Source organism: Branchiostoma floridae, chromosome 3 (assembly GCF_000003815.2).
Source record: "Branchiostoma floridae strain S238N-H82 chromosome 3, Bfl_VNyyK, whole genome shotgun sequence".
In the NCBI taxonomy this organism is placed as follows: Eukaryota; Metazoa; Chordata; class Leptocardii; order Amphioxiformes; family Branchiostomatidae; genus Branchiostoma; species Branchiostoma floridae.
Window position 1 is genome coordinate 32,719,412 of NC_049981.1, and position 27,940 is coordinate 32,747,351.

The 27,940-nt window shown below is 42.1% G+C and overlaps 2 protein-coding genes across 2 annotated transcripts; both read right to left on the minus strand.

Annotated features, from left to right (window-relative positions):
* Positions 1-13,211: 13,211 nt before the first annotated feature.
* On the minus strand, positions 13,212-15,842 carry LOC118411408 (zinc finger protein 665-like). The gene is made up of 2 exons (XM_035813679.1): positions 15,668-15,842; positions 13,212-15,048 (listed from the first exon to the last, which is right to left on the minus strand). Exon 2 carries the CDS (start codon positions 15,039-15,041, stop codon positions 13,779-13,781), a length of 1,263 nt encoding a protein of 420 aa, XP_035669572.1. The 5' UTR covers positions 15,042-15,048; positions 15,668-15,842; the 3' UTR covers positions 13,212-13,778.
* A 3,725-nt stretch (positions 15,843-19,567) lies between these two features.
* LOC118411400 (zinc finger protein 845-like) lies at positions 19,568-27,916 on the minus strand. The gene is made up of 2 exons (XM_035813667.1): positions 26,921-27,916; positions 19,568-21,427 (listed from the first exon to the last, which is right to left on the minus strand). The coding sequence occupies exon 2, from the start codon at positions 21,418-21,420 to the stop codon at positions 19,840-19,842; it is 1,581 nt and encodes a 526-aa protein (XP_035669560.1). The 5' UTR covers positions 21,421-21,427; positions 26,921-27,916; the 3' UTR covers positions 19,568-19,839.
* Positions 27,917-27,940: the final 24 nt, after the last annotated feature.

The window sequence follows — 27,940 nt, forward strand, 5'->3', positions numbered from 1 at the left end:
ACACCGTCCATCTACAGACAGGTGTGTTGTACGGACAGGTGCGTCAGGTGCACAGTAACGCAGTCCATCTACAGACAGGGGTATCATACAGCAGGTGCGTCAGGTGCACAGTAACACTGTCCATCTACAGACAGGTGTGTTGTACGGACAGGTGCTTCAGGTGCACAGTAACGCCGTCCATCTACAGACAGGTGTATCGTACAAACAGGTGCTTCAGGTGCGCAGTAACACCGTCCATCTACAGACAGGTTTACGGTACGGACAGGTGCGTCAGGTGCGCAGTAACACCGTCCATCTACAGACAGGTTTACGGTACGGACAGGTGCGTCAGGTGCGCAGTAACACCGTCCATCTACAGACATGTGTACTGTACGGACAGGTGCGTCAGGTGCGCAGTAACACCGTCCATCTACAGACAGGTGTATCGTACAGACAGGTGCGTCAGGTGCGCAGTAACACCGTCCATCTACAGACAGGTGTATCATACGGACAGGTGCGTCAGGTGCACAGTAACACCGTCCATCCTCAGACAGGTGTATCGTACAGACAGGTGCGTCAGGTGCGCAGTAATACCGTCCATCTACAGACAGGTGTACTGTACGGACAGGTGCGTCAGGTGCGCAGTAACACCGTCCATCTACAGACAGGTGTATCGTACAGACAGGTGCGTCAGGTGCGCAGAAACGCAGTCCATCTACAGACAGGTGTGTTGTACGGACATGTGCGTCATGCAAGTGCACAGTGACGCCGTCCATCTATAGACAGGTGTACTGTACGGACAGGTGCGTCAGGTGCGCAGGAAGGCCATCCATTTACAGACAGGTGTACAATCCGGCCAGGTGCGCAGAAGGGACGCCAATCAAACCTATCATCATCATCATCGCCGCATGTCCGTCAAATTAAACCCATACACAATTTCTGAATATACAATTCACGAAATAACGCTATGGTTAATGTACGTACCAAGAGCACATAAATGGTTATGAAAACTCTCTCCCTGTTTCTGATATGTGTGATACATGAAGGTAGATATATGAAACAAATGTATTATATAGTTATACTTAAGGTTCACAGTACGGCCGTCAATTTTCCTTATAACCGACAACTTCTGAACATCCGATAACAGCGGTTAATGTCTAGATTTGTGGTTACAAAAAACGCAAAACTCTTTCCGTGTTTCTGATGTAAATGATATACGTAAATAGGCCTATCTGTAACCGAGATGTGTTGTACGTAACGGTGATTCAGCCAGGCAGTGTGTGTGTGCTCTTATGTGTTGTCTTTGTGTTTTTCATGTTCTTTTGTTTTGTTGAATAAAAAAAAAAGTAAGGCGTTTGTTTCAGAGACAAGTCAAAGTCACATTGCCTACCACAGAGGATGAGATCTCCCATTGTGTCCCCAGTGAGCATTAGTTTGCCATGCCGGCGGCAAGGACACGACAAACGCAGCTACATGAATCTTTCCTTTAACAGTCTTTATCGGTCTGTAGAGGATATCTGTGCAATAACCGGAGGGAACAGGGTGGCGCCATGTAAACATCTGCACCAGTTAAACATACATCGCTGGTCGGTAATACTCCCTTTCCACTGGAGACTGAGAGACTCAAGATTTGTCGACAAGTCACTCAGCTAATTCTTCATAGAAAAAAAGGGAACTGTTAGCATTGTGTGTGTGTGTGTATGTTTTATATCTGCTGAGTAATGATTTTACACCGTGCATCATATCCCGATGCATTATGAAGGGTCACATAAACCCAATCCACATTTCCAAACGGGGCCCGATCGGGCTGTCTGCGGAAACGAAAAATAGAAATGTATACGTAAAACTAAAGCGTTACACAAATGATGCCCACGTCTATACTCTTTACGTCTTGTGTCGTTTGTCTTTGATATCATACTATTCGTTCGTTTCCAAAAGCTGCTTGGCCAGTTGGCCAGAAAATATGAAGTAGACGTAAGGCTGAGGTCCCAATTGGAAAAATGAACAGTTCACGGGCTGTTTTTTTTTGTGGGGGGGGGGGGGCTTTAGGGTGTGGCCCTTACGTGGCCCCGTGGGACTCGGGGTATTTTGGGGCCCGACCGGGCACCGGATTGAAATTAAGTCGGACTTAAAATGAACCCGGGACCCGGTAAGGCCTACGTCACATTTCCTACCCGGGGCCCGGCCGGGCTGTTTTCGGAAACGAAAAATTTATGTTTATGCCAATGAATATACACAATGCATGCTGTTGAATTATTTTGGGTCCGTTTTGTGTTGTTTTTGTTTTCTTTTATATCATACTTATCGTTCCCGAAAGCTGCCCGGCCGAGCCCTTTGTGGAAATGTGACCTTAGCCTAACAAATAGACGCCCTGACCTACCAGTAAGGAACACCAAGTGAAACAACACTCCAGGCATCCGGCAGTGGTTTCGGACCCAAGCCTAAGGCTCTCACGCCCTCACGCCTTAGGCTCTCACGCCCTCACGCCTTAGGCTCTCACGCCCTCACGCCTTAGGCTTGGGGTCCATGAGAGAAAAGAAAATCGTGCTAGAAGTTAAGAGGTCAAACGCCAATTCACTCATTCACTCAATTGTAAATATTAAAAAACATTGCAGTCTTAAGTACAGGATGCTAGGCCATACATGGTACATATTTGGTGTACTTGTCGAAGGTGGCATTTGGATTTGCCCAATTTTAAGAACCTGCATATTATATCAAAATACAACAACAAATAAGCGGGCGGAAGAGAAAACTGTTGAGATCACTTTCAGCCGTAGTCTAAGGCACAGTTTTTATTTGATACAACACGTCGGTTCGGTTCACTATACTGTGATGCGTTAGCCTCCGCCAGCCTAGACTATGGTGGCCGAACTCCCGACCCCCCCTGCAAATACCTTCCTGTAGCCAGGCAGCGTAGTCACTCAAGTAGGGACAGGTAAGATGTACTGAGGTGAACCCTTTTCATAAACATGTACTGACAAACGGCGGCAGGTATAATTGCTACAAGCAGAAAAATTACCCCTACTTTGTCTAATCCCTCCCAGTCGTTTCAAACAAGGTTGCCGCCTACAAATCTAATTTCCAGCGGAATGTCTGAAATTTGATTTGATGCCGGGGATTTGGAGGAGGATTTACATGAGAAAAGACTCGCGCAATTTCCCGTCCGCGTTCCCGGAACATCTATTAGAGAAGTGATTTGATTTCTAAGGAGCGGGGTCAGAGGTCGGCGCGATTTGAGCGGAATTTTCCGGGAATATAAAGAGGCATGAGATCGATGAGGTTGGCTCGCGCTGCGGCGGTCGGGAGGCAGGAAATAACATTTATCCCGCGGAGAAGTTCAGGAAGGTTAGCTCAGCAGTGATGAATGGATTCCGCCGTGAACGTGCGGTTGTGTGGACAAGAGCGGAATAGATGGAACCGTTATACATGTGTTGCAGGCAGAATACCTGATCAAGTCCAAATAAAGAGTCAGCGCGATGCAATCTTGTGTAGTTAGTCTTAGCCTAATCTTAGCACTGGGGTGTCTGTGTGGCGCAACGGTTAGAGCGTTGGGATTAGAATCAGTAGGTCCTGGGTTCTATACTCACCATGCCCCTGCCCCCATGACGGTGGAGTGACGCCCACCGAGCCTCACGGCTAATCTGTCTAAAGGTGCCAAAAAACACCTACGGATTTGGTGCTGCCAGTGTGTCAACATCTGCACACTTGCCACTAAGACCCGTGAATTTTTTTTTTAAATCTTAGCACTACACAAATGCTTGATTTTTTAAAGAACTATTATGAACCAGTAATTAATTAATTTATATAACGTGTTCACTCACGCCTATGCTAATAATGACCGCCATGTTGGTGTCCTGGATTTGCATTTCAGTGAACCGCAGTTCAAGCATACAAAGAGTTTTTTTTAACATCATATCAGCAAGATCTTCTTCTATTCTCGCCTGAGAGCTATACACACATTAAAGGGGCTATTTCAGAGGGTTAAAGGTCTCTATATTTCCAGAAATGTTAAGCTATGATTTAAACTGTCTCGGCACAAAAGTGTACCATGTAGGTCGATGGAAAGGCTAGGCTGCAAGAGAAGGGAGTCAAGCGAGGAGTAGGAATGAGAGTATATCTAACGGAGATTGCAGAAGAGGTGCGACAAGATGTTAGCTATAACAACTAATGGACTTAAAATGTTGTTGGACATGATTGAGGGAGAAGGACCCATGTGACTTTTCAGAGGCATCAGTTTTCTAACGTTAGAACATTTTTAAGAAGAAAAGAAATTCGTTGAAATGCATCTAGCTGCCTGCATGCTGATATCCCTGTGACGTCACGTGAAACCGATCTTTTGACAACGCAAAGACGAAGTTGTGGAGCCCAACTGTTTATCAAGTGCCGCGTCTATTTTCAATTCCCTCCCCTGGTGCTACCGTCTGTTTTTATTGCAGCTCTTATTGGCGGTGGCATCCAAAGTTAAGTGATTTAGAAACATCACATAGTCCGGTTGTAAAACTTATCAAGAACTGGTACAGTACGTGATGTACTTATCTATCTATTTATTATCTACGTGTCCGAGCATTAAGAAAAAAATGTACTTCTCTGGTCTGAAACTGTTAAAATGACCTTTATATCGCAAAGTACTGTAAATAAGTAAATTTGCCCGATTCATTCAATATCTTGAAAAGATCATGGTTGATTCTGACGAAACTTCTTTTTTCCAAATAATTCTTGTTTAACCCGATTCGTAACTCACGTGTTGGTCGACAGTATGAACGTGCATTTGATTAATTGATAAATTTGTTATCAAAAGTCAAGTATAACTTTAATGAAGTTAGCCTGTACTAAACCGCATGCGTTGGGCCAGGTTCCCAATCGACCAAGCTCAACATTGCCGTCCGCAGCAGTGACTGTTAAATCTGCCTAACTGTGTGACTGCGTTAACGGTACATGATTGCTGTGGTTGGAGCTGGTGTTCTGGTGCTTATCTAAGGCGATATGGTACTAATATGTTTTCAATAGGCAAAAACACCTGCACCTCATGATGAGTCCAGGATGCGGCATCCGGAGACATGACGTTCCACTTCTTTGATGAAAACAGACATCCTCGGCAAGAACTACTAACTCTAGTTTAAAAGCCAGTTTCTAACCTACATAATTCATTTTCGTTCAAGCAGTGCTTCCACCAGATGACTTTCCCTCCGCTGGCTTGTAATTTAGTTTCATCAATTTTGAGCAATTTCGGAACAAAGTAATCTGAATGGGTACGACTGGCTCTTCTCCTCTTTATTTATTTAATTATTACCTGATTGTAAAAAAAGAAATACTGTATTCAGTCACACCTGTTGTATTTCACCTGAATACCGGGTACTTTTACTCATTAGTACAAATCATTGTCTTAGCTCGTTGACAAAACACACTGTAAGGATAGTCTCTGCACAGCTTCAAAGAACGCTTATTATACACGTAGTTTAAAAGCGAGTGTGACAGGTAATGCATTTATTCCAGGGTCACATTCCCTCACCAGCAGAGTTGTTTGACCTCTCATGGACTCATCGAGTTCTTAGAATTCGCCATGAACTGAAAATATGACCCCATTGACATCTGGTTTCTAAGAAAACCACCTCAAGACTCCTGTCCCATCCATGGCTCCCGTGTGCCCGGCACTGCACGGAAAGTGGGGATTTACCAACAGCGGTAAATGCCGGGTAAGTACGGTAATGCGTGCAAAAAACCGCGCTATAAAGCCTACTTTTCGTGAAGTGCGGACCACGCCCACCGCGGAGCACAGGTTTTGTTTCCCCCACTCTCCCCTTATCCGGTGCCCCCCCCCCCCTTCTCACCCAGCGGGAACCCCCCTCGACGCCGCAACCCCCCGCAAGACGTAATGAGACACACGCGCGGAATGTGATTCGCCCCCATCCCCTGCAGCCGCCTGATTACACCGTTATGTAACCGGATTACCGGGCTGTGTGTGGATATTGGGTCTTACAGGGGCTTTATTGAACTCATCTGGGTGTAACATTGCAACTCACGGCCGATCGGACTTCTCAGAACTAGTAACGTTGGAGGAGCAATGACTCCGCAGCTTTACCCCAGCGTGTTTTTGTTTGTTTGTTTGAACCTTTGTTTATTCATGAGAAGCTCAAATCGGCCAGCAGGCCGCTTTTCATTGAGGTCATGAGGGAGGTCAGGGTCATATAAAATATAATACAGATACAGATTTACATTGAGTACTATTAGATTCATCAACCTATATCACTACACATACATTGTACAAAACATATAGTGGTGCAGATGGCTCAGTGTTCATAGTCCGTGTCCGTTCGTTTTGGTCAATAACTTTTACTTCAAGAGTCTCTTAAAGCTGGTCAGATTTGGAGCCGTACGTGTGTCTGGTGGTAGGTTGTTCCAGACATAGGGGCCACGGTAGGCTATTGATCGTGTTGAACAGAGTTCTGTGTCTACTGCTGGTGCTCATCTGTATTACTCCGGGACGGAGGGTAACCTGCGATGGAGTATTGTAGCTGGGTGATGTAACCGTATCTTTAAGTTCCCTTTGCTGTATCCATATGCAGTTTTGCATGTCATTTGCATAGTTGCGTGATGATGCGCTTTTTCCGTGGTGTTTGTAACAGTAGTGTAATGATTTATAAAAAGAAACCACCCCTATGTTTTCGGTATTGTGGACCAGGTCGGCGGCATCACCATGTAGTTTGGACGGGCTAACTTCAAGCAGATGTTGGGTTATGACCATCGACAAATGGATTTAACAACTGTTGCTCCAGATGAAACTCCAGGTAACAGCCATTCACATAAGGCACAGTCAGAGTTAATGTCGTCAAATCAGAGAGAAAACGATATCGAATTCAATAAAAAAAATATCTGTGTTAAGAATGGAATACTATGCGAACACTACTCATAACGACATTGATGACCTACATGTAGATGAAAAGACTGAGAAACATCAGTGAGGAAAACACATAGACCCCTTCGTATTCAGAGTGAACCTGAAGGCTGGTTAAGTAATAATCAGATCAGTAAAACGCCACCTATACTGTACTGCGTCTTCAGATTTACCTGCAAATTGATGCTGTTTGCTGCGATTTGATGCATTTAAGTGACAAATGCCCCAAACTCATAAAGATACCGGACCCACATACAGACATCATATTTGTACACCCCGTATATACACAAGCTTAGCAGGACAAGGGTTAAAACGCTGACGCAGTGCTGTCATTCGTCATGTCAAGTGAAACCCCGTTCAGAACCGATCCACGGTTTATCCCAACCTTCTCGTGACGGGATCGGGTCAGACTACCCCTAACCCCCCCCCCCCCCTGCCCCGGTCTGCAGCAGGATTAGCCGCTTACCTGGCGGGAGAAATCTCCTGATAACAGATTTAATAACGAGCTGACGCGCTGATCCTCCCCATCCATCACACCTGACGGCGCGACGTCGTTAGCCCACCTGTGCAGAACGGAGTCTCAGCGGGGCGTGGTGAGCGGATTCACGGCAACGTAAGACGCTTTCGGACCAACAACGGTAGGGTTAGGGGGTCACCGACATGAAAACAAAGATCAACATCTACAGTGAACGTCACTGGAATACTGAATGAAAATGTCCAGAATATGCATGATGCAGAATATGACTAATAAATTAAACTAATGGACGTACCGAGTACTAAGTACAGCGTCTTCGCAACAACTGCTAAGTGTTAAGGACCGAGTATAATATTGATACCAGTGTCACCAAAATGAAAAAAAAAAAAAAAACATCTACAGTGAATTTACAGAGGGAAATTTTAAAGACAGTGCACGATGCAGAAAATGACTGAATAAACTGCCAAGTGTTTCGAATCGAGTATAACATTGATACTTAGGTGTCACCAAATGGTAAACAGATCTACTGGTTTCTGCAATTTTACTTGAAGGTGATCACCCTACATTGTCTGCCACCCCCTCCCCGGTAGTTTTTGTGTTGAGCTGCGCAAACATTCTTCACTCCTGCCGAACATAACGTAATAACTTCGGGAAGACTGATCACCTGTCGCGTCTACTTACGGGGGCAGGGCCAGCTGCGTAACCTGTTTCTCATCACATTAATCATTCATAATTTTATTACGCCATACCGTGGGCTATATATCCTTGTCTTAACTAACAACACTGAAAGACGCTGTATGCAAAGCGCGATAAAAATAGATTTTTCAGTTAACATGAATAAATGGCCCAGCAAGTAGCAGAAATCAAAACAGATGCACTTGTTGAGTTGGGTCAATTCGCTACGCGTTGATTAGATATAGTTTCGTCGCAATACTTTTGTTTTGTTAGCTTGGTAGAAGTAGGGGCAGTCTGCATATATATCAACAGATTGTCTTTTTTAACATCAAGTTTTCCCTTGGCGTAGAGAGTATCCAAGTCACTAACTCATACACTTATAAGTTATCAGCTCCCTGTCCACGAGAGATTGTGTACATATTGTCCAATGAATGCAGTGGAAAAAGAAACACATTTTATCAGTCAGTGTACCCACTATGAAACCGAAAGAAAAACATTATTTCAAACAGTTGCCACAATTTCACCAAGCTTTTACCACCTAAATGATCACCAAAAGACTACATCTCTACTAAAAGCACAAAATCCCACCATCATACAGAATGTGGGACAGTTCATTAACCACTGCCTTCAAAGAAGAAGTCAAACCCAACAATAGTATCCATAGTAACATGTAGTTGATTAGACACTAGTTTTATGTACTTACCTCTCTTAGTTCTTGAGACTGTGTATGCAATTAGCCCTCGGGCATGATTTTGCAAATAAACAATTTATTTATTTAAAAATTTTGTACAGACATCTAGGGAGTTCGAGGCTACATAAACCCGGATGTGATCGATGATGATTGGTGTTAAAGTAGGAGACCTTTTCATGACCCTTGTTAATCCGAACCGATGTTGTTTAAGTTCGGATTATGTCACTAATCATTCAAGTCCTTAGTTGATAGCTGAGCTCTTAAATGGACAGATTCTGTCATCTGAGACTTGTCTATCATATTAAACAGAAGCTAATATCATATCAAACTAAACGAATTTCAATACGTAATTATCGCTTTTCTTTGACACGTGTTAGTTTTGAGAGACACGCGGCATCACAATACTGCACACAACCTACACGTCATTCTGAGTGGCTCCTCGCCTGTCCGACCTGACGAAACCCAGCCCTGTGTTATCCACTGTTATATATTCCCCATAGCTGTTGTACAAACCGTTTTATAGCCCCGTGAAAGGCCACTATTATTCTTACGCAGTCGCGTGACGTGGACGTCGTCTGTTTTGTGTTTCACCTGGTCTACAGAGACACGGCCAGCAACTGCCGGCAGGGACTGCGGGATGGGTGTGAGATCGGGGAGATAAAGGAGTAGACTCGTAATAGGGCGGGCCCGGTGTCGTACTCAATTCTGCTCTGTCAGATTTAGAACTACTCCGTGTTGTAGGGTGTGTGCTTGCAGCAATGAATAGTTAGGGATAGGTTACAGGTTCGGGTCAGCTTCCAAAGCACGACCCCTACTTCTAATCTCCGCTCAGACATATGCTTGAAAATGACTACGCCCGACGAGTATGACATACCTCTCTCCAATCAGGTATACTGGAAACCCCCAGGCAGTGTCGGGGCAAACATTTGTGCCTGACACCGGTTCAGAACGTTTTACAGGTGACTATCAGCTGATGTGTGGTTGATCGAATCTGCTCGAGTGAAAATGCTGTTGACAAGCAGCCGCTGCCAGTGTATTTCTGTTTGCTGATGATTGAGTGCAATGGGTGTGTCATAAATGTTTTTCCGTGATACAATTGTTCAATATTTGTGCATAAATTGAGGGACATTTATATTACGTGGAGTGCATCAAGAAGGAAGGTCGACTGGAAAACATCTGGTGAGATCAAACTCGACAGGAACATAAATTAACGTTTCAACATTTTAACAGTGCACAGCAGCAAGGACTAGGTTTGACTTGAATTGGAGTAACCAAATAGAGACACCCGGTTGCTACACATTTTGTGACGAGAAGGTAAGGAGCATTGGCTAGAAAAAGGTGGCGCATATCAGTAAGGACACGCGTTACTTATCACAGGACATCTTTCTCAAAGCGTCAACACACAAAAAATTTTACATCACGAAATAAAGGATGGATAGGACTATTGTTGCTGACAAGAGATATAATACTAATATAGTGTATGCAAGATAAATACACTACTGTATTGTAGTAACAAATTGCCTGCAGATGTTTATGTTAAGATTTTAATAGTGTGACCAGATTTTAATACAGCTGTTTATACTTTGTGAATGTCGGCGCAATTCAGCCATCAGCTGCAATGCCGAACATGTTGCAATAAAACTTGTCAATCTTATATTGCCTTATTCTACTGTGTTGTTTGCAGAAAGACCTGTAGCGCGAACTTGCCAAGAAGTTTATTCCATCATCTCCCTTCCCTCCTCCCGCGTGTCCCGGGGCAGAGAAGATTAGACGCTGTCTCCGCAGGTGGAGAGAGGATTCCCGTTAAAGGATTACCTGTGCATTAGGAAGAGACCGGCGGTCCCCCGGGCAGGGCGTACAGACACAGTTGACTTCCCCGTGGCCCTGAAAGCTTTCTCTGCAGCCACGTGATGTTTGTTTAGGGCTTATTCTCGTCAAAACTGTTTTCATAAAGACTGGTTTTATTTATGTTTTGAGGAGAAAGACATATTGGGTTTTCATAATGTGTGTCCTTAGGGAAGTGCCCTAAACATGACTGTGATAAATAATAGATGTAGGAAAGAAAGAAACATGTCATTAACTTAGTTTTGAAAGGCCACGTACTTCCGTAATGTCTACCACAACTGTAGGTACAGGAAGTGTGATGATTTTTACATAATAATTACAGGATATCTGGGTATATCGCTATATGAACACTTTACATTACAGTTCCGTCATCTCATTTTACCTACTACATGGGAGAAGTCTTGGTTTATGAACAAAACAAGAAACAAATGAGCTTTGGTTGTTTGATACGAGTAATATTTCTCAGATAAATTGGCACAAATTAAGACTAAGTGTGACGGAACAGAATTATGCTGATAACAGTAATAAAAAAATTAGTCATTTGAACCAAACGGAGGAGGTAAAACTAAATACTGTTGTTGAATGACTTAAAAAATTATCATCTTTCTCGCTGCTTGTCAATCTCTGAGGCGTTGCCTTTTATATTTTTCAACTCATTTTAGGAATTCTTAATACATTCAGAGGAGAGAGGTACATCATGTATTTTCTAATGGTGTGGTGGATACGTCTGTTTTCATGATTTATTGGTACACTTTGTTACCAAACTTGTTTGACATGAAGACATTTCTGAAACATAGTTCCGCAAAATTTTCACTAACTGTACTTCCCGTTGACAGATGTTCCCATCTCCCTAACTACGTGATTGAGTTGGAGAACTTAATCACGAAGCGAATTTTATGTTATTTTTGGGGGGGGGGGGGGCAAGACTGTGCCCATTTTACCCCTCTGCCGGCTAAACTCCTTCCCCAGCTTATGTTACTGTCTTATGCCACGGAGGAATCTACTCGGAGATAAGGACTACGAAGCATCCAGGATTCGGCAAAATAGCCCGTGTTTACACAATCTCTGGCGGGGATTATTGACCCATGCATGTAACTGTTGGGCGGGCCGCTAGGAGCGCGCTTAAGTCATGCTGATGACAGGATGGGTGCTGCTGAAGGGAAAGCACGTTCGAAATGTTAGGATGACAATGATTAGGCACATTCCTGGTTCCAAATATTCATGTGCAGTGACAGATATTTTGGATAATATGTCAACGGTGAAGGTCCCCGAGACAAAAACAAATCAAGTCCGTACAAAAGGGACCTTCACGTTTGACTTATTACCCATAATTCATGTCACTGCAAATGCGCGTTTGTAACAGTGAATGTGCTTATAACGTGACGTTAAGTTTGATAGAGGGCTTAGTGAGTTCATACTGATGGTCATATATGTAAGTGATACAACTCATTTTCAAGTGCCCGAACAATGGAAGACTAGCAAGAGTGTTTTACTCCAGAAAAAACTTAAATGGACAGATCGATGTTTTATTCCCAGAGTTAATTCAAGCAAGGAAGCAGAAAATGGTATTTGCATATCATATGGTATCAGAAAATGTCATTCAGCACTAGAATGGATGCACAGGTGACTTCATTCCTAAGAGTTTTTTTTAAATTTATATGGACAAAAGGGTTATTTCAGATTTTAAGGTATTAGAATATTAATACTCAGCGTGTCGTTGTGGCCACCCTACCCAAACCATGGGACACATTACAAAGGACTGTGTATTAGGCCCCAACGTCTCCAACCAGGACCTACTAGAAGCTAACGAGAGGGCCGTGGCCTGGCTGCAGTACTGGCACGGAACGATATGATGATGAAAATAGATACGGATACACCATTGTGTGCATACTAGTACATGTATGTGCACCTACCAGTGTTTGTTTGATTGTTATTGGAAAGACAATTCTAAGAGATTGTACTTTCTGTCGCTTAACCTTAACCATCAATACTTCTTATGTTATACTGGTACACTTATATATGTTATGTTTTTTATTGTTTTGTAATCAGACATGGACTCCAGAAAGAATATATTTTGCGAGTATATTGTAAAGTCTAATGGAGATCGAAATAAACACACAAACCTCATGTACCTGTCCTGAACCAACACTCTCCACACACGTACAATAAAATCTAACATCTTAGATTGGTAACTACTCCTTGCCTGTATTAGTAGTAGCATGATAGAATACAAAGATAACATTAAATCTGCCCCAGCAAATACAAAATCTAACTACAGAAGCGCTGAAGAAACTTGTAACCCCACATGTACATTGTATGTGTCACTACACACAAAGCCAGAACTACTACAGTAACTTTAAGTTCAATCTATGCGGATGTCAAACATTCATAATCGTAACAACAACTGCTAATATTACTGACCTCTTTCCTGTACATACATTTAATATGTATGAATATCATTAAGTATGTTATGTTGTGTATGTTAAGATTGTTATTTTAAGACTAAAACTAACTTAATTTAGCCAGTTTTACAGCAAGGTATAACAGGCTGCAATGCTGTTTTAGTATGTATGTACATGTATATTTATAAATAAACAACAACTACTAAATACACACATTTTTACCTAAAAGCTCAACTTTTTTTTACATTTACCTAAAAGCTCAACTTTTTTTTACATTGATGGTATCCTAGAGCATTTTTCCTGCGCACAGGCCACAGTGGTCACATGTACGGCTTCTCTTCAACTGGAACATGCTTGGCTATGTGTTGTTTCAGATGGCCTTATGACTAACCGAATACTAACACTGATCACACTTGTACGTGTGGCCTTTCTTCTGACTGTATTTTTACATGCCTGGAAAAGAAAGACTTATAATCTGCCCTAAACCCACACTGCCCACACATGTAAATGTAGGGTTCCTCACCGGTGTGTTTGGCCTTGTGTCTATTCCAAGCTGATTTAAATGCTGTGCAGTAGCCACCCTGGTCACACTTGTAAAGTGTTCCTTCTGTATGTCTCCTCATATGATGTGATAGGGCAGCTATGTAAGCTGTCCTGAATCCACACTCCCCACAAATGTAGGGTTTCTCACCTGCAAGTCTTCTGTATGTTTCTTCATATGTTTTGAAAATGTAGACCTCAAATCTGTCCTGTACCCACACTCTCCACACATGCTTAACCGTGTCCATGTCCAAGCTAGACTTTCTAGCTGCACTATAGTCACATTTTTACGGCTGTATGCATCTTCATATGACTGAATAGGTCATCCCTGTCATATGTCCTGTACCCGCATTTCCCACACAGTTTCTCCCCAGTGTGTGTAACCATGTGTTGTTCCAGTCGCCCTTCCTTATTTGTGCCGTAGTCACACTGGTCACACTTGTAGTTGTACAGCTTCTCCAATGTATGCCTCTTCATATGGCGTGATAGGTACGACTTGTGAGCTGTCCTGAACCCACACTTCTCACACATGTAGGGTTTCTCACCTGTGTGTTTAGTCATATGGGTTTTCAAGGCTTGTTTAAAAGCTGTGCAGTAGTCACACTGTTCACACTTGTAGGGTTTCTCACCAGTGTGTCTGAACATGTGTTTTTTCCAGTATTGTCTACAAGCTGTGCTAAAGTCACACTGGTCACAATTGTATGGCTTCTCCCCTGTATGTGTCTTCATATGGCGTGATAAGTACGACTTATCAGCTGTCCTGAACCCGCATTTCCCACACATGTAGGGTTTCTCACCAGTGTGCCTGGCAATGTGTTCATTAAAACGCCATTTGCTATCTGTGCAGTAGTCACACTGGTCACACTTGTACAGCTTATCCAATGTATGCGTCTTCATATGACGTGATAGTTCATCCCTGTAAGCTGTCCTGTACCCACATTTCCCACACATGTAGGGTTTCTCATTGTTGTGTTTAGCCACGTGTTTGTCTGACTCAGAGTCTTCTTTTCTAGCCGTGCTGCCTCTGTGTATCTTCATGTGCTTTGACAGGGCAGACTTCTCCCCTGTTTTGTACCCACACTCCCCACACATGTAGGGTTTCTCACCGGCGTGTATAGCCATGTGTCGTTCCAAATGTTCTTTCAGAGCAGTGCAATAGTCACACTGGTCACACTTGTATGACTTCTCTCCTGTATGTATTTTCATATGACTTGATAGGGCAGATTGGTATCCTGTTCTGAACCCACATTCTCCACACGTGTAGGGTTTCTCACCGGTGTGTTTAGCCATGTGCGTGTCTAAGGTCTCTTTGCTTGCTGTGCAGAAGTCAAACTGCTCACAATTGTATGGCGTCACACTTGTATCCATGTGTGCGTCCAAGTCCGTTTTTTGCTTTTTTGCTGCATGATTGAATGGCATCGTACATTGGGAGAGGTTGGACTCATCAGGTAGTTTCTCACCTTTTCTAATGGCCATGTCTGTCAGTATCGGACTGTTGCGTGGCCTGAAAACTTTGGTTGGAGACCCATCACTTGCTGCCATATCTTTCCTGATGTGAAAAACAATACATGTAAGAAAATGACTTACGTACATAAGAAAATACTATTGGGTTATGTTATGGGTTATGTACACAAGACACATTGGATAGAAATTCTTACTGGATTGGAAGTTAGAGAGAAAAGGTATATGCATGCTCTGAAAGTAGTGAAATGTTATATAATTTATTTATTCATCTATTTTCTTACAAGTGTGACAAATACACCATGCTTACTCTAAAAACAGTGTTGATGATATTGGAGAGCCAACAGATAGAGACAGACAAAATATACAATTTACAAATTTTTATATAATTATAAACAGATGAATCGACAAAATTATTCTTGACTTCTTTAGGGTAGGAAAATGGGGCGTTCAAGTCCTACTGCACTGGTCCTTCAATCATATCTGTCCAAATGCCCAGTCCTGTAACATCAACGCCCTGCCCCCACTTACTTTTTTGGAACGACCAAAATGACGTCTGTACTATAGTACTAGTACATTCCTGCCCCCCTCCCACACACTGCAACACATACAGACCACATCAACAAAAATTCTAAAAAACTATAATACGTCAAAGCCATTAGTCATGATCAAAAAATATAGTTGTGTCTTGGTTATCAAATGCTCACCTTTAACTGATCCTGGGCGGAAGAAAACGGCCAAAATACTACATAAACTGGACAAAGCACACATCGACGACGTCGGAATCAAGATGGCGGATAGTAGGTTGGAATATTGACGGATGTCAAAGGTCAAAGTTGTACCCCCGCTCTTCTGCCTGATTCTCCAAATCTCATCGCGTGGCGGCGCACACCACATTAATCGTACAGAACTAAATGGTGATTGAATTCTAATTTAAGGTTCGCGGTGGCGTAACCTGTTTTATTTCCCTCGGTGTCTGTGGGCGTCGCCATGTTGTGCAATTCCGGTGCCCTTGATATTGATGACACAACTGCTTGTTCCCACACATTCTTTGCATGAGTATTAAACGTTATTTAAACTGGAACAGCTGATTTTCCTTACCCAAGTCCTACTAAGTTTCAAGGACACAAATGTTGTTACCACTGGTGACTGTCAAGGTTGAGGTATCAGGAAGGTCTTCAGTCGCAAACATTTTGTGTTAGATGTGGATGATTAGCCATCATCTACAGATATGTTGAGTGCTTCCGTGCCAGGCAGGCGGCCTGCCCGCGCTAACCCGGGACCTCCCCCACCCCCTACACCCATCCCACCCCCTCCACCCCCTACAATGCCCCATGCGGGCCCATTTGGGGGTATTTATATATATGTAGATGATATAAAAGAACACAAGTCATTGGACAAACTATAAAACGATACTGGAGTACATCAGATTTTTCTGTAATTGAATGATTGCTTTTTAAAAGTTGTAAAGTTGTTTTGCTGACCAGTATGAAGGTTAGATGATTTGAAGGTGGCTAGTGACAAGTGTAGCCAAAGATACTAGTGTGGTACAATTGTATTACTTGCCAAGTTGGCAACTACATACATGGCTTCCACATTGGTTGAACTTTTACAACCATCCAACAAGTTTCACTTATGCAACTATAGTCATGGCTACTTCCCTAGTGTCACTACTACAATCACAATTATTAGACTACAACACAACTATTTTGGTCTATCTGACCATCCCCAAGTAGCAAAAAAAAAATTTTCTTCTGAAATCAGGCAAAAGTTAATGAGCTGATGTCATCCATAAGATTTACTTGCTGTGGCCTAATAATAAAAACGAAAACGTTATAATCGATGTAATAATATCAGAAATCACCCCTATATCTGCGATATATTGGAACAGGCATCATGCTTTAAGTGTTTGTTAATGGGCTTAGCTCCAAGCAGATACCATAGCAGTAATATCCACTACTCTCAAATACAACCGACCATCAACATACATAACATCCACAAAAAGCAATGAATATTTCTGGAGGTATGAGGTCCCCGAACTCTAGTTTCTGTTATGTGTCTCTGTGAACAAGATTACTCAAGATGGATTGGTTCCATTCTTGTTGTGTTGGTGGGGTGTGATGAAAGCTCGAATGAGATCTTGGGCGCTGTATCTGTCGTTATAACCGACGTAATAATATCAGAAATCACCCCTATATCAGCGATATATTGGAACAGGCATCGTGCTTTAAGTGTTTGTTAATGGGCTTAGCTCAAAGCAGATGGTGAGGTGACTTGTATGACAGCTGTTTGGGGGTGTCTCTGTCTGTGTACAAGATTACTCAAGAACGGCTGGATGGATTGGCTTCATTCTTGATGTGTTGGTGAGGTGTGATGAAAGCTCGAATCGATGAGATTTTGGGCGCCGTATCTGTCGTTATAATCGACGTAATAATATCAGAAATCACCCCTATATCTGTGATATATTGGAACAGGCATCGTGCTTTAAGTGTTTGTTAATAGGCTTAGCTCCAAGCAGATACCTATAACAGTAATATCCATTACTCTCAAATACAACCGACCATCAACATACATAACATCCACAAAAAGCAATGAATATTTCATGGAGGTATGAGGTCCCCGAACTCTAGTTTAGCCTGCTTCAAGTAACTTTCCGTTATAGTGGTGTGTTGGCTAGAATAACAGTGTTGGCACTGAAGCTACATGTTATCAAAAACATATAGATAAGTAAGTGACCCCCCCCCCTCCACTGCCAGAATGTGTACATATAAGCGTAATGAATTTGACTTTATTGACGATGAGACAAGTCATTACAAGGGTCTGCCAAGGCAGCTTTGAGCTCAGCTGGTAGCGGCAGAACCTACAAATATGCGGTTGAACATACAAAGCATTCATAACAAGAAACAAATACAATTGAATATAATGCAATAAAAATAATCAATAACTATAATTTACTATGCAAATACAACTGATATGAAAGAAATTTAGCTATACCACATATAGCAATAGCATACCTAAAAGATTGGAGTAGGTTGATGGAGGTTTGGACGGAACATTAAATCCTTCTTCAATACATTTTAAATCTAAGTACAGAAAAAGTGAGGAAACCTGCTACCCCCCATGTACTTGTATGTGCCACAAAGCTGTAAGGGCGTGTCAGTATGTACATGTATAAGAATTACGACTGAAGATTACAACAAACATTAAACCCTAGCCCCCGCTCTGTACCTTTGAAATCTTACTACAGAAAAAGATTCCTGCCCCAATGTACATTGAATGTGTCACTATAGACAAAATAGGCACAAAACAAGACATACTACTTGAAGTTTTCTCTACGTGGATGTCGAACTTTCACTTCTCTCCTGTACATACATTTGATACAAGTATTTTCATACATCCGTTTCACCTAAAACATCATGCATTGTCACAGTGAGTGTATCCTGGCATTTCTCAATACTACGCACAAACCACAGTGGTCACACATGTGCGGCTTCTCTCCAACTTAACTGGAACATGCTTATTACCTCCATGAAATGTCATGGAGGTTATATTTTACCCCGCGTTTGTCTGTCTGTCTGTGTGTGTGTGTAATCAAAATAACTCATGAACAGCTGGGTACATTGGTTTCATACTTGGTGTGTTGGTAGTGTCTGATGAAAGCTGGAAATGATTAGATTTTGGACCCCCTAGCGACTCCCCTTAGTACTGCAGCGCAACTTCCGGTTTTGCTATCTCGGTGTTCTGAACATGCTACGGTCACGATTTTTACTATTAGACAGCTCTTGTGCTCAGGAAGAAATGACATAAGTTTGGGCCCCCTAGCGTCTAGTTTTGGGATAGCAGGGGCATTTTTGTCAAAAACTTCTGACGAGGATAACTCAAGAAGGGAACAACGGATTTTCATTATTTTTGGTATGTAGGCACCTTAGACAATGTTGTACAAGATAAGATACTAGTTATGCAAAATAGGAGTACATTTGCATAATCAATGAGAATATTCTATCATAGCAGTTTTTCAATCTATCTCTTGTCCCGGACGTGATATGGTCGTGACATTTGGGTGGTAGATAGCTTTTAGGGTCATGACAAAGTGGGGCAAGTTTCAGTCCCCTAGTATTTAATTGTGGAACTGCAGGGGCGTTTTTGTCAAGACACTCCAAAGAGGATAACTGCAGAAAGGAACGACGGATTGCCCGCATTTTAGGTATGCAGGTAGCTTGGGCAAAGATGTTCATAATGATATGCATTTTATGCAGATGAGGACTTATTTTGCATAAGTAATGAGGAGATTGTTTAATTCCATTGTTTGCAATAACTGGACTTCGATAAAGGTAACACTGGTTAATTACAATTGTTGGAACATTATGCAGATATCAAATATGCAAATGAGGAACTTATTTGCATAATTTATGCAAAAATTGCAAAACAACTTCATGATTAATGATCTGAATTGGGAATTTTACTTGTGATATGTGTACTGTACGTTATCCAATGATGAACAATACCATGCATAAATCATGTTAATGTTGAGTCATTTGCATGAAATAAACAAAAGCTCTAAATATTCATGGAGGTATGAGGTCGCCGAACTCTAGTTTATTTATTTATTGATTCATATTCTAGGCTAGGTCTTGGTCCAGACAGCCTTGATACTAGTGCTCACACTGGTCACTCTTGTACGTGTGGCTTTTCTCCATACTGCATTTCCTGTGTCTGGAAAGGGTAAAGCTACATGTACTAATGTATCTGTCCTGAACCCACACTGCCCACACATGTAAGTGTAGGGTCTCTTACCAGAGTGTTTGGACATGTGGGTAATCAATTCTGGTTTCTAAGCTGTCTGTAGTTCCAGATGTACTTTCTATCCAAGCTGTTGCTCTCATATGTGTCTCTTTACATGGCTTGATAGACTAGACTTGTCACCAGTCCTGAATCCACACCAATTGCACATGTAAGGTTTCTCATCAGCCATATGTTTGTGTTTACCAATGTGTTTCTCCAACTGTCCTTGCTTTGCTGCACAGAAGTCACACTGGTCACACTTGTACGGTTTCTCCACAGTGTGTTTAGCCATGTGTTTGTCCAAGCACCCTTTTCTAGCTGTGCGGTAGTCACACTGGTCACACTTATACAGCTTCTCTCCTGTATGTTTCTTCATGTGCTTTGACAGGGCAGGCTTGAAACCTGTCCTGAACCCACACTCACCACACATGTAGGGTTTCTCATCAGTGTGTTTAACCATATGTTGAATGAGAGCTGATTTTCTAGAAGTGCAGAAGGCACACTGGTAACACTTGTAGGGTTTATCTACGGTGTGTTTAGCCATGTGTTTGGCCAAGTACCCTTTTCTAGCTGTGCTGTAGCCACACCAGTCACACTTGTACGGTTTCTCCACAGCGTGTTTAGCCATGTGTTTGTCCAAGTACCCTTGTCTAGCTGTGCGGTAGTCACAGTGTTCACACTTGTACAGCTTCTCTCCTGTATGTTTCTTCATATGATTTGACAGGGCCGACTGGTAACCTGTCCTGTATTCACACTCCGTACAAATGTAGGGTTTTTCATCAGAGTGTTTTATCTTATGGTTGTCCAACCTCCATTTAAACAACGTGCTAAAGTCACAATGGTCACATTGGTGGTGCTTTTGTTCTTTAAGATGTGTCTTCAGATGAGAAGATAGTTGAATCTTGTCAGCTGTCCTGTACCCACACTTCTCACACTTGTCAGGTTTCCCACCAGTGTGTTTAGCCATGTGTAAAGTAAAAGCTCCTTTTCTAAACACGGAGTAGTCACACTGATCACACTTGTACAGCTTCTGTCTTGTGTGTATCTTCATGTGCTTTGACAGATCAGACTTGAGACTTGTCCTGTACCCACACTCCCCACACATGTAGGGTTTCTCATTGGCATGTTTTAACTTGTGGTTGTCCAACGTTGATTTAAAGGCGGTGATGTAATCACACTGGTCACACTGGTGCCTTTGTTCTGTGTGCATCCTCATATGACCAGATAGCTGAATCTTGTCAGCTGTCCTGTAGCCACACTTCTCACACAGGTGGGGTTTCTCACCAGTGTGTTCAGCTGTGTGTGTGTCCAGGTCCCCTTTCCTAGCCGTGCGGAAGCCACACTGATCACACTTGTACGGCTTCTCCCTTGTATGTACCATCTTAATGTGAATTGTCAGGCTTGACTGGTTATCTGTGGTGTATTCACACTCCCCACACATGTAAGGCATTTTACCGGCATGTTTTATCCTGTGCCTGTCCAAGACCCGTTTCCTGGCCGTGCAGTAGCCACACTGGTCACACTTGTACTGCCTTTTTGCTGCATGTTTCTTCTTCCACTGGCTGATGAGGTTGGACTTATCAGGGTCTTTCTCAACTTTAATTTTCGCGTCGTCTATCGATAGCTGGCTGCTTTGCTGCCTGAAAACTTCGGCTAGAGACCCATCGCTTGCTGCCATATCTGACCTATTGTAGAAAATGAACGAGTAAGAAAATGCTACGATGTGCACAATGTTTAATATACAGTGGATATTAACAATTCTTACTGGATTGGAAGTTAAGGGGGAAAGGTATCCATACCACAAAATTTGAATTTTTAAAATCAACAAACAATTCCAAAGACCTGAATGCCTTAAATAGTTTTGTTGACCTGATGCTTCAACGATTAAGCTTCAACCCGCTCAGACCTGTTGCTCTGACATACTTCACCTCTATCCAAGCGACTGGAGTCCTGTGTCACCAACCTTCCCCCAGTTACATTTTGGAACGCCCCATGTAGTCTGTGCATAATTTGTTGCGCCGCCCGCAATTTATGATATTGGAGAGCCAACAGATAGAGACAGACAAAATATACAAATTTTGATAGAAACAGACGAATCCACATATTTTCGCTTTTAATGACTACTTCAGGCGTAATCTCCAAGCAGATCCTATGGTAGCATAAGATAGCATCAAAAGCTGGGCGAAGAGTCAAGCTGGCATTAATAGGAGTGTGTTTCGCTACATGGCAAATGTACACCTCTTGGCTGAACTACTCCTTGACTAGTTCGGTCCTTATGCCATCGTTATTTGTTATTGTTAAAAGCTCCTTGGTGGGCCTGGGCCGACTACTCACACTTGTTGTTTTTTTTGCCGGGGCGCCGAAGGCGCCCGGCTTTGTCCCCGGTTTAATGGTTCGTCCTTGGATGGGTCTGCTATGGTCGCAAAATGTACCGTGCGTTTTTACGACAATTCTCAGCCCTTCTCAGCCCTTCAAATAAACGCAATGTACCGTGCGTTTTTACGACAATTCTCAGCCCTTCTTAGCCCTTCAAATAAACGTTGTAAGAATACTGTTTATCCATGACCTCTACTCGTACAGAAAACATTGCAGCGCTCATTAGCAAAGTCTAGGAAAGGAAAATGTTTCTTGATTTGCAGTAAAACACTGGTCATGTAACATTTGAGGAGTTGTCGTTAAATCGCACGGTTCATTTTGCGATAGCGTTGACGGGTCCGGGTATTTAGCGGAATAACCCGGAATAACCCGGAATAACCCGGAATAACCTTAATAAAGGATGAAAGCTACCGAAATACAGTGTGCTTTGATAAGTTAAGATCGCAGAATGCAATATTTTGGCATAAAATAATGTATATATGGCCATGGGAACAAGAAATATTACGGTTATTCCGGGTTATTCCGGGTCATTTCGGGTTATTCCGGTAAATACCCTCACGGGCGTTGACGGTGCGGAGGAGGTGAGATTTTTATCGTACAGAAATTGGTACAGTTTGTAAAGTTATCTTTCTGGAATTCGGATGTATTAAAATATAACATTACATTCTAAGGCGTAGTGTCATGTGAGTAAAATGAGCACGACATTTGACGAAAGATTTTGTGGAGGGTATACAGTCAAGTTTATTGTGCAACGATTGGAACAGTTTACGTGCGGGTGGGAGGGGGGCGTGCGTCTATATATGCAGCTGCAGGAGGTCCTGCAGGACATTTTCGATCGTAAGAGTAACGTACAATTTGAAAAGATAGTGATCATGAATTCGGACACATTGAAACATATTTCCAAGGAACGGTATATAGTTTTTTTAGTAAAACCAGTGTGTGGGGATTGACGAGAATTTAGATAGTTTAATGGTGCACTGTGCTTGAGCCGATGCGAGGCATTATGCAGGGCATTTTTGATTGTAAAAATATCGTACAAGTTGAAAAGATGGATCGGATTCTAATACATTAAAACATACATTTCCAAAGAATAGTAGAAAACAACGGATTGTAGCTAACTGTTAAACAATCAGCAAAGCAGTTGGCAAGATGTCACACCTGAACTTTTGTAGATTTTTGCTTTTTGTTGGTACTAGTAAGATGTTATGTGATCAAGACAATATTTTCTTTCTGTTTCAGTGACGCCTTAGACTGTTCTCTGCTATATATACAAGTGACACAGTAATATACAGAAACTTACAGCTAGCAAAAGTCTGTACTCAATAAGATTTTACACAGTACACATTTATACTTCTTCTGCTGAAATCTACGCATTACATTTTGCATCCAACCAAAGAGGTTTGAAAGAGAGTCCTTGATCCAACCAAATTAGACCTTGAGACCTATTAACAGATCATTGATCACTGTGCATTTTGCACATACCAGACTCAATCGTGCCACTGAGCACTGCATTTTGCACACACCAGACCAATTGTGCCACTGAGCACTGTGCATTTTGCACACACCAGACCTATCGTGCCATTGAGCACTGTGCATTTTGCACACACCAGACCTATCGTGCCATTGAGCACTGTGCATTTTGCACACACCAGACCAATCGTGCCATTGAGCACTGTGCATTTTGCACACACCAGACCAATCGTGCCATTGAGCACTGTGCATTTTGCACACACCAGACTCAATCGTGCCACTGAGCACTGTGCATTGTGCAAATAAAGTCAAGCAAAGAACACATATATTGTGAACAATGTGTGAATCTATTTTATCGGGAAAATACCACCAAGGTGACATCATTTTCAGTGGAGATAATAGAGGCAAACAATGCACTGCAAATGCTTTAATGGCAGTTGTTAACCACAGTACTTGCAGACAAGCAATTACCTGGACAAGTACAGACCTTGATGGTGTACTTTTTCAAGGAGATGCACTATACACCTACATAAAACCATCACTAAGATCTGGTGTGGAGTTCCTCTCCGTTGATGATATTCCAGACTATTTGCAACTTTACAACAATACTGTACGTGTATCAATAAAAGAGTCTTACACTGGAGACATATTTGCCACAGAAGCAGTCTATCCTTATTACACCTTAAAGAAAGCCCTAGAAGCAGCATTTGCTGAATCCAACACTTGTCTTTTCATAACAGCACATGGAATAACTGGTTCAACAGTAGCAGTGAGGGCAACACAGAAACTTTGTTTCTGTCGGATCGATCTTCCTTTTACATGAGTTACATTTGTAAAACCTGCTAAGTACTTGACTTGCAATGATTGTACCGGTTGCTCTGACCTGGTCTATCTGTTGAATCCCATCTGGGGCATATATAGGACCTACTTCGTTCACCACTGACTCAGGAAACGTGCTCAGAAATCGTCTTCTGGCAAACAACTTAACTTTAGCGTCCACACCATAGCTACGCCCTAACTCTAACACATGTGGCTGCCAAACACACAAGCGAACAGCTCCACTTGTGTCACCTACGATAACATCTGTCTTCTCTCGCTCATCACCTGAGTTAACTGTAACTTTCTCTGTTTTATCAATGGAAAGCACCTTCACATTGACTCTTACAACATCATTCACAGAGAGGTAGCTAATGTCCTTAACACTTACAGACCTAATACTAGGTCGTTTTGCTGGAAATCCCACATCTGCTGTCGACTCCACGGAACTCTTCTCATTAACCACAAAGTCGCTTGATCTCATCGAACAACTGCTCACTTTACTGATTTTGCATGGGCTGCTGCTCTGTTCTTTCTCACAAAAGAAACTCCTCTTCTGAGGACTAAAACAGATTCCTTTCCTAGACTCGTCTTCTGAAGTTTGAAAATCAAACCGGAAAAACTTTGACTTTGCCCCGTCTTTCATTGGCGACACGTTGTGCACATATCCCGACATCTCCGATGGTGTCTCCATCCTAAAATATGAACAAAAAAATCTCATTAATATATCGCTGCATAACTATTCAAAATAGCTCTTAGATCATACCCACTACAACCTCAAATATTTGACATTCTCACTGCTCAAAATACCCCACACCTCCCACTATACTATGTAAAAGTAATACAAAAATAACAAGTCACACTACCGCTTTTACCATAGCAACAATTTGATTAAAAAACTTTACCTACATCGTTTCAAACTAATAAAACTACTTAACACACCCACACCACCTAAAAGTGTGCACATACCTTAGCACAAGACACTGCTAACAAAACGACCAAGAATCTAGCGTCCCGTCGTCCCTCAGTCAACCTGACAGTCCAACTCACACCTAAAAAATAAACATATAAGTTACATATTGAAACATTAAACAAAACAATAAATTAAATACCCGCAAAAAATTCGTGCCAAACGATAAATTACTTTCATAAACATGCCTATAATATAGATATATATCTGCAAATTACCCATGCAAAACATGCCATAACAGTATATATAACAGCGTCACAATGCTATTAATATATTGATCTTAAATTATGCATACCACTACCACTGAACTCTTTGTTCTTTACAACTAATTAGGACAATTTACATCTTGACCTCTGCATTCCCATTACACCTACATCCTGCACAACATTGTGCAAAACCTCTGCCGTCATCACGCCCAACAAAACATCGACCAAACACGTGTTACACAAAAAAAAATTCTAAGAAAAATACACCACAACAAACCTTACCTCACAAAATCACCAAACTAGAAACATTTCGCTTAACAAACTCTACTCCATAAATTGTTATTTCTTTCTATCAAATCACCAAATCGGACACAAACCTGTACACAATGGATCCGCACCCCACGCAAACCAGTCAAGGACGCAACTCCGGCCTCACCGGACCCACCATAACATGTTTATATGCTGCCGTATGCAAATTAAGATTCAGACATCCCTATTACGGACGTGGTAGAAAGCAACACGCCAATTTGATCGTTGATTGGCGGAGAATCGCAGACTGGTTTCTGATTGGTTATACAAGTTGTCTGGTAGGATCCCCCAGACACGTATAAATATCTTCAGCACGATAATTTTCATATCCAAACGATTCAGAAGCTTGAGAAGTATTGACCGTCCATAATCTGTTCATTACATATTCGTACCATGTCTGCCTGTGAAATTTCTGTCACGAAGAAAGAACGACAATGCACATCCGGGACCTCTTCCCGCCTTTGGCTGTGGTCTCGCACCGGAGTTTCTTTTACGATTTTTATATCCGGCACACAGCGCACACAAGGGATACAATTCCGCCCACAAAAGTACGCCGGAAAATCCAATTATACCAGTGAACAAAGGTTTCCAGCCAACTTCCCATAGATTTTAGATATAAACTTCTAGTTTAATAATGATGCACATTTTACTGGAACACAACATGAAATTTTGAGGTAGTCCTTCCAAATGCGCCCCGGCCAGCTTTTTTTAAAAGCTTTCTTGTTTTGTTACTGGGTGGGCCGACTACTCACACTTATGCCATCGTAGGATCTGCTTGGAGTTTAGGTTTAAGTCCTGCTGCCCTGGTGCTTTAACCCCATCTGTCTAAACTCTAAGTGACCAGTCCTGTATCATCACCCCCCCCCCCCCCATTTACTTTTTGGAACGGCCCATTCTTGCTCCCCTCCCACACTCGGCAACAAATACAACATACATCTACCAGATCAAAAAAAATCTAAATAATTATACCATGTCAAAGCTACTATTCATCATAAGCAATTATAGTTGTGTCTTGGTGATCATATGCTCACCTTTAACTGATCCTGGACGAAAAATAAAAGACCAAAATACTACATAACCTGGACAAAGCACACATCGACAGGAATCAAGATGGCGGATAGCCGGTTGTAACATTGACAGATGTCAAAGGTCAAAGTTGTAGCCAGCTCTTATACCTGATTATCCAAATCTCATCGCGTAGTGGCGCACACCACACCAGCCGTACAGAACAACTAAATGGGAATTTAATTCTAATTACAGGTTGGCGGTGGCTAAACCGGTCTTGTTTTCCTCGGCGTTTGTGGGCGTCGCCATGTTGTACAATTCCGGTGCCCTAGATATTGATGACACACCTGCATGTTACCACCAGGACGTTACCTACAAGAGGTCTTATATAAAAAAAAAAGTCTTTGTTCCAACAGATTGTTTGTATGGGTGTATTTAAACTTGAACATCTGATTCTCCTTCCTTAGTGCTTACGTTTTCAGGATACAACGTTGTCAATGGTGACTGTCAAGGTTGAGTTACCAGGAAGGTCTTCAGTCACAAACATTTTGTGTTAGATGTGGATGATTAGGCATCTACATAAAAAATAGAATGAATGGACTCGAATCATGTCTCTCACTATTATTATTTGTTCTGTACCATGTATGTGGAAGTGTGTATATAGGCTTATAAGACTCATTAGGACTTTAAATTGTATCTCTGTCCTTTACGTTGTCTGACCCTTGCCTCTTCCTTCATAACCTCAATTATTTGAGCTTTTATGGCAACAAAGGTTCAAACAAATAGAATAAAAGTCATTACACACACTCTAAAATGTTAATGGAGTACATCTGCAATTGAAGTGTAATTGTATGTGCCACTAAGCACTCAGGGCTCGAAATTCCTTTTTGGGATTAGGTGCACTGGTGCACCCAGTTTAAAAAATTGGGTGCACCAAAAAAATTTTGGGTGCACCACTTAGATTTAAGTAATAACCTAATAATAAAACTTACTTACAAGCTATCAAATTCTTAAACAAGTACCATGACAGACATTTTTATTATCTT

Excerpts from the sequence above, each read along its gene's own strand:
- LOC118411408 (XM_035813679.1), bottom strand. The coding sequence starts at position 15,041 with ATGGCAGCAAGTGATGGGTCTCCAACCAAAGTTTTCAGGCCACGCAAC.
- LOC118411400 (XM_035813667.1), bottom strand. The coding sequence starts at position 21,420 with ATGGCAGCAAGCGATGGGTCTCTAGCCGAAGTTTTCAGGCAGCAAAGC.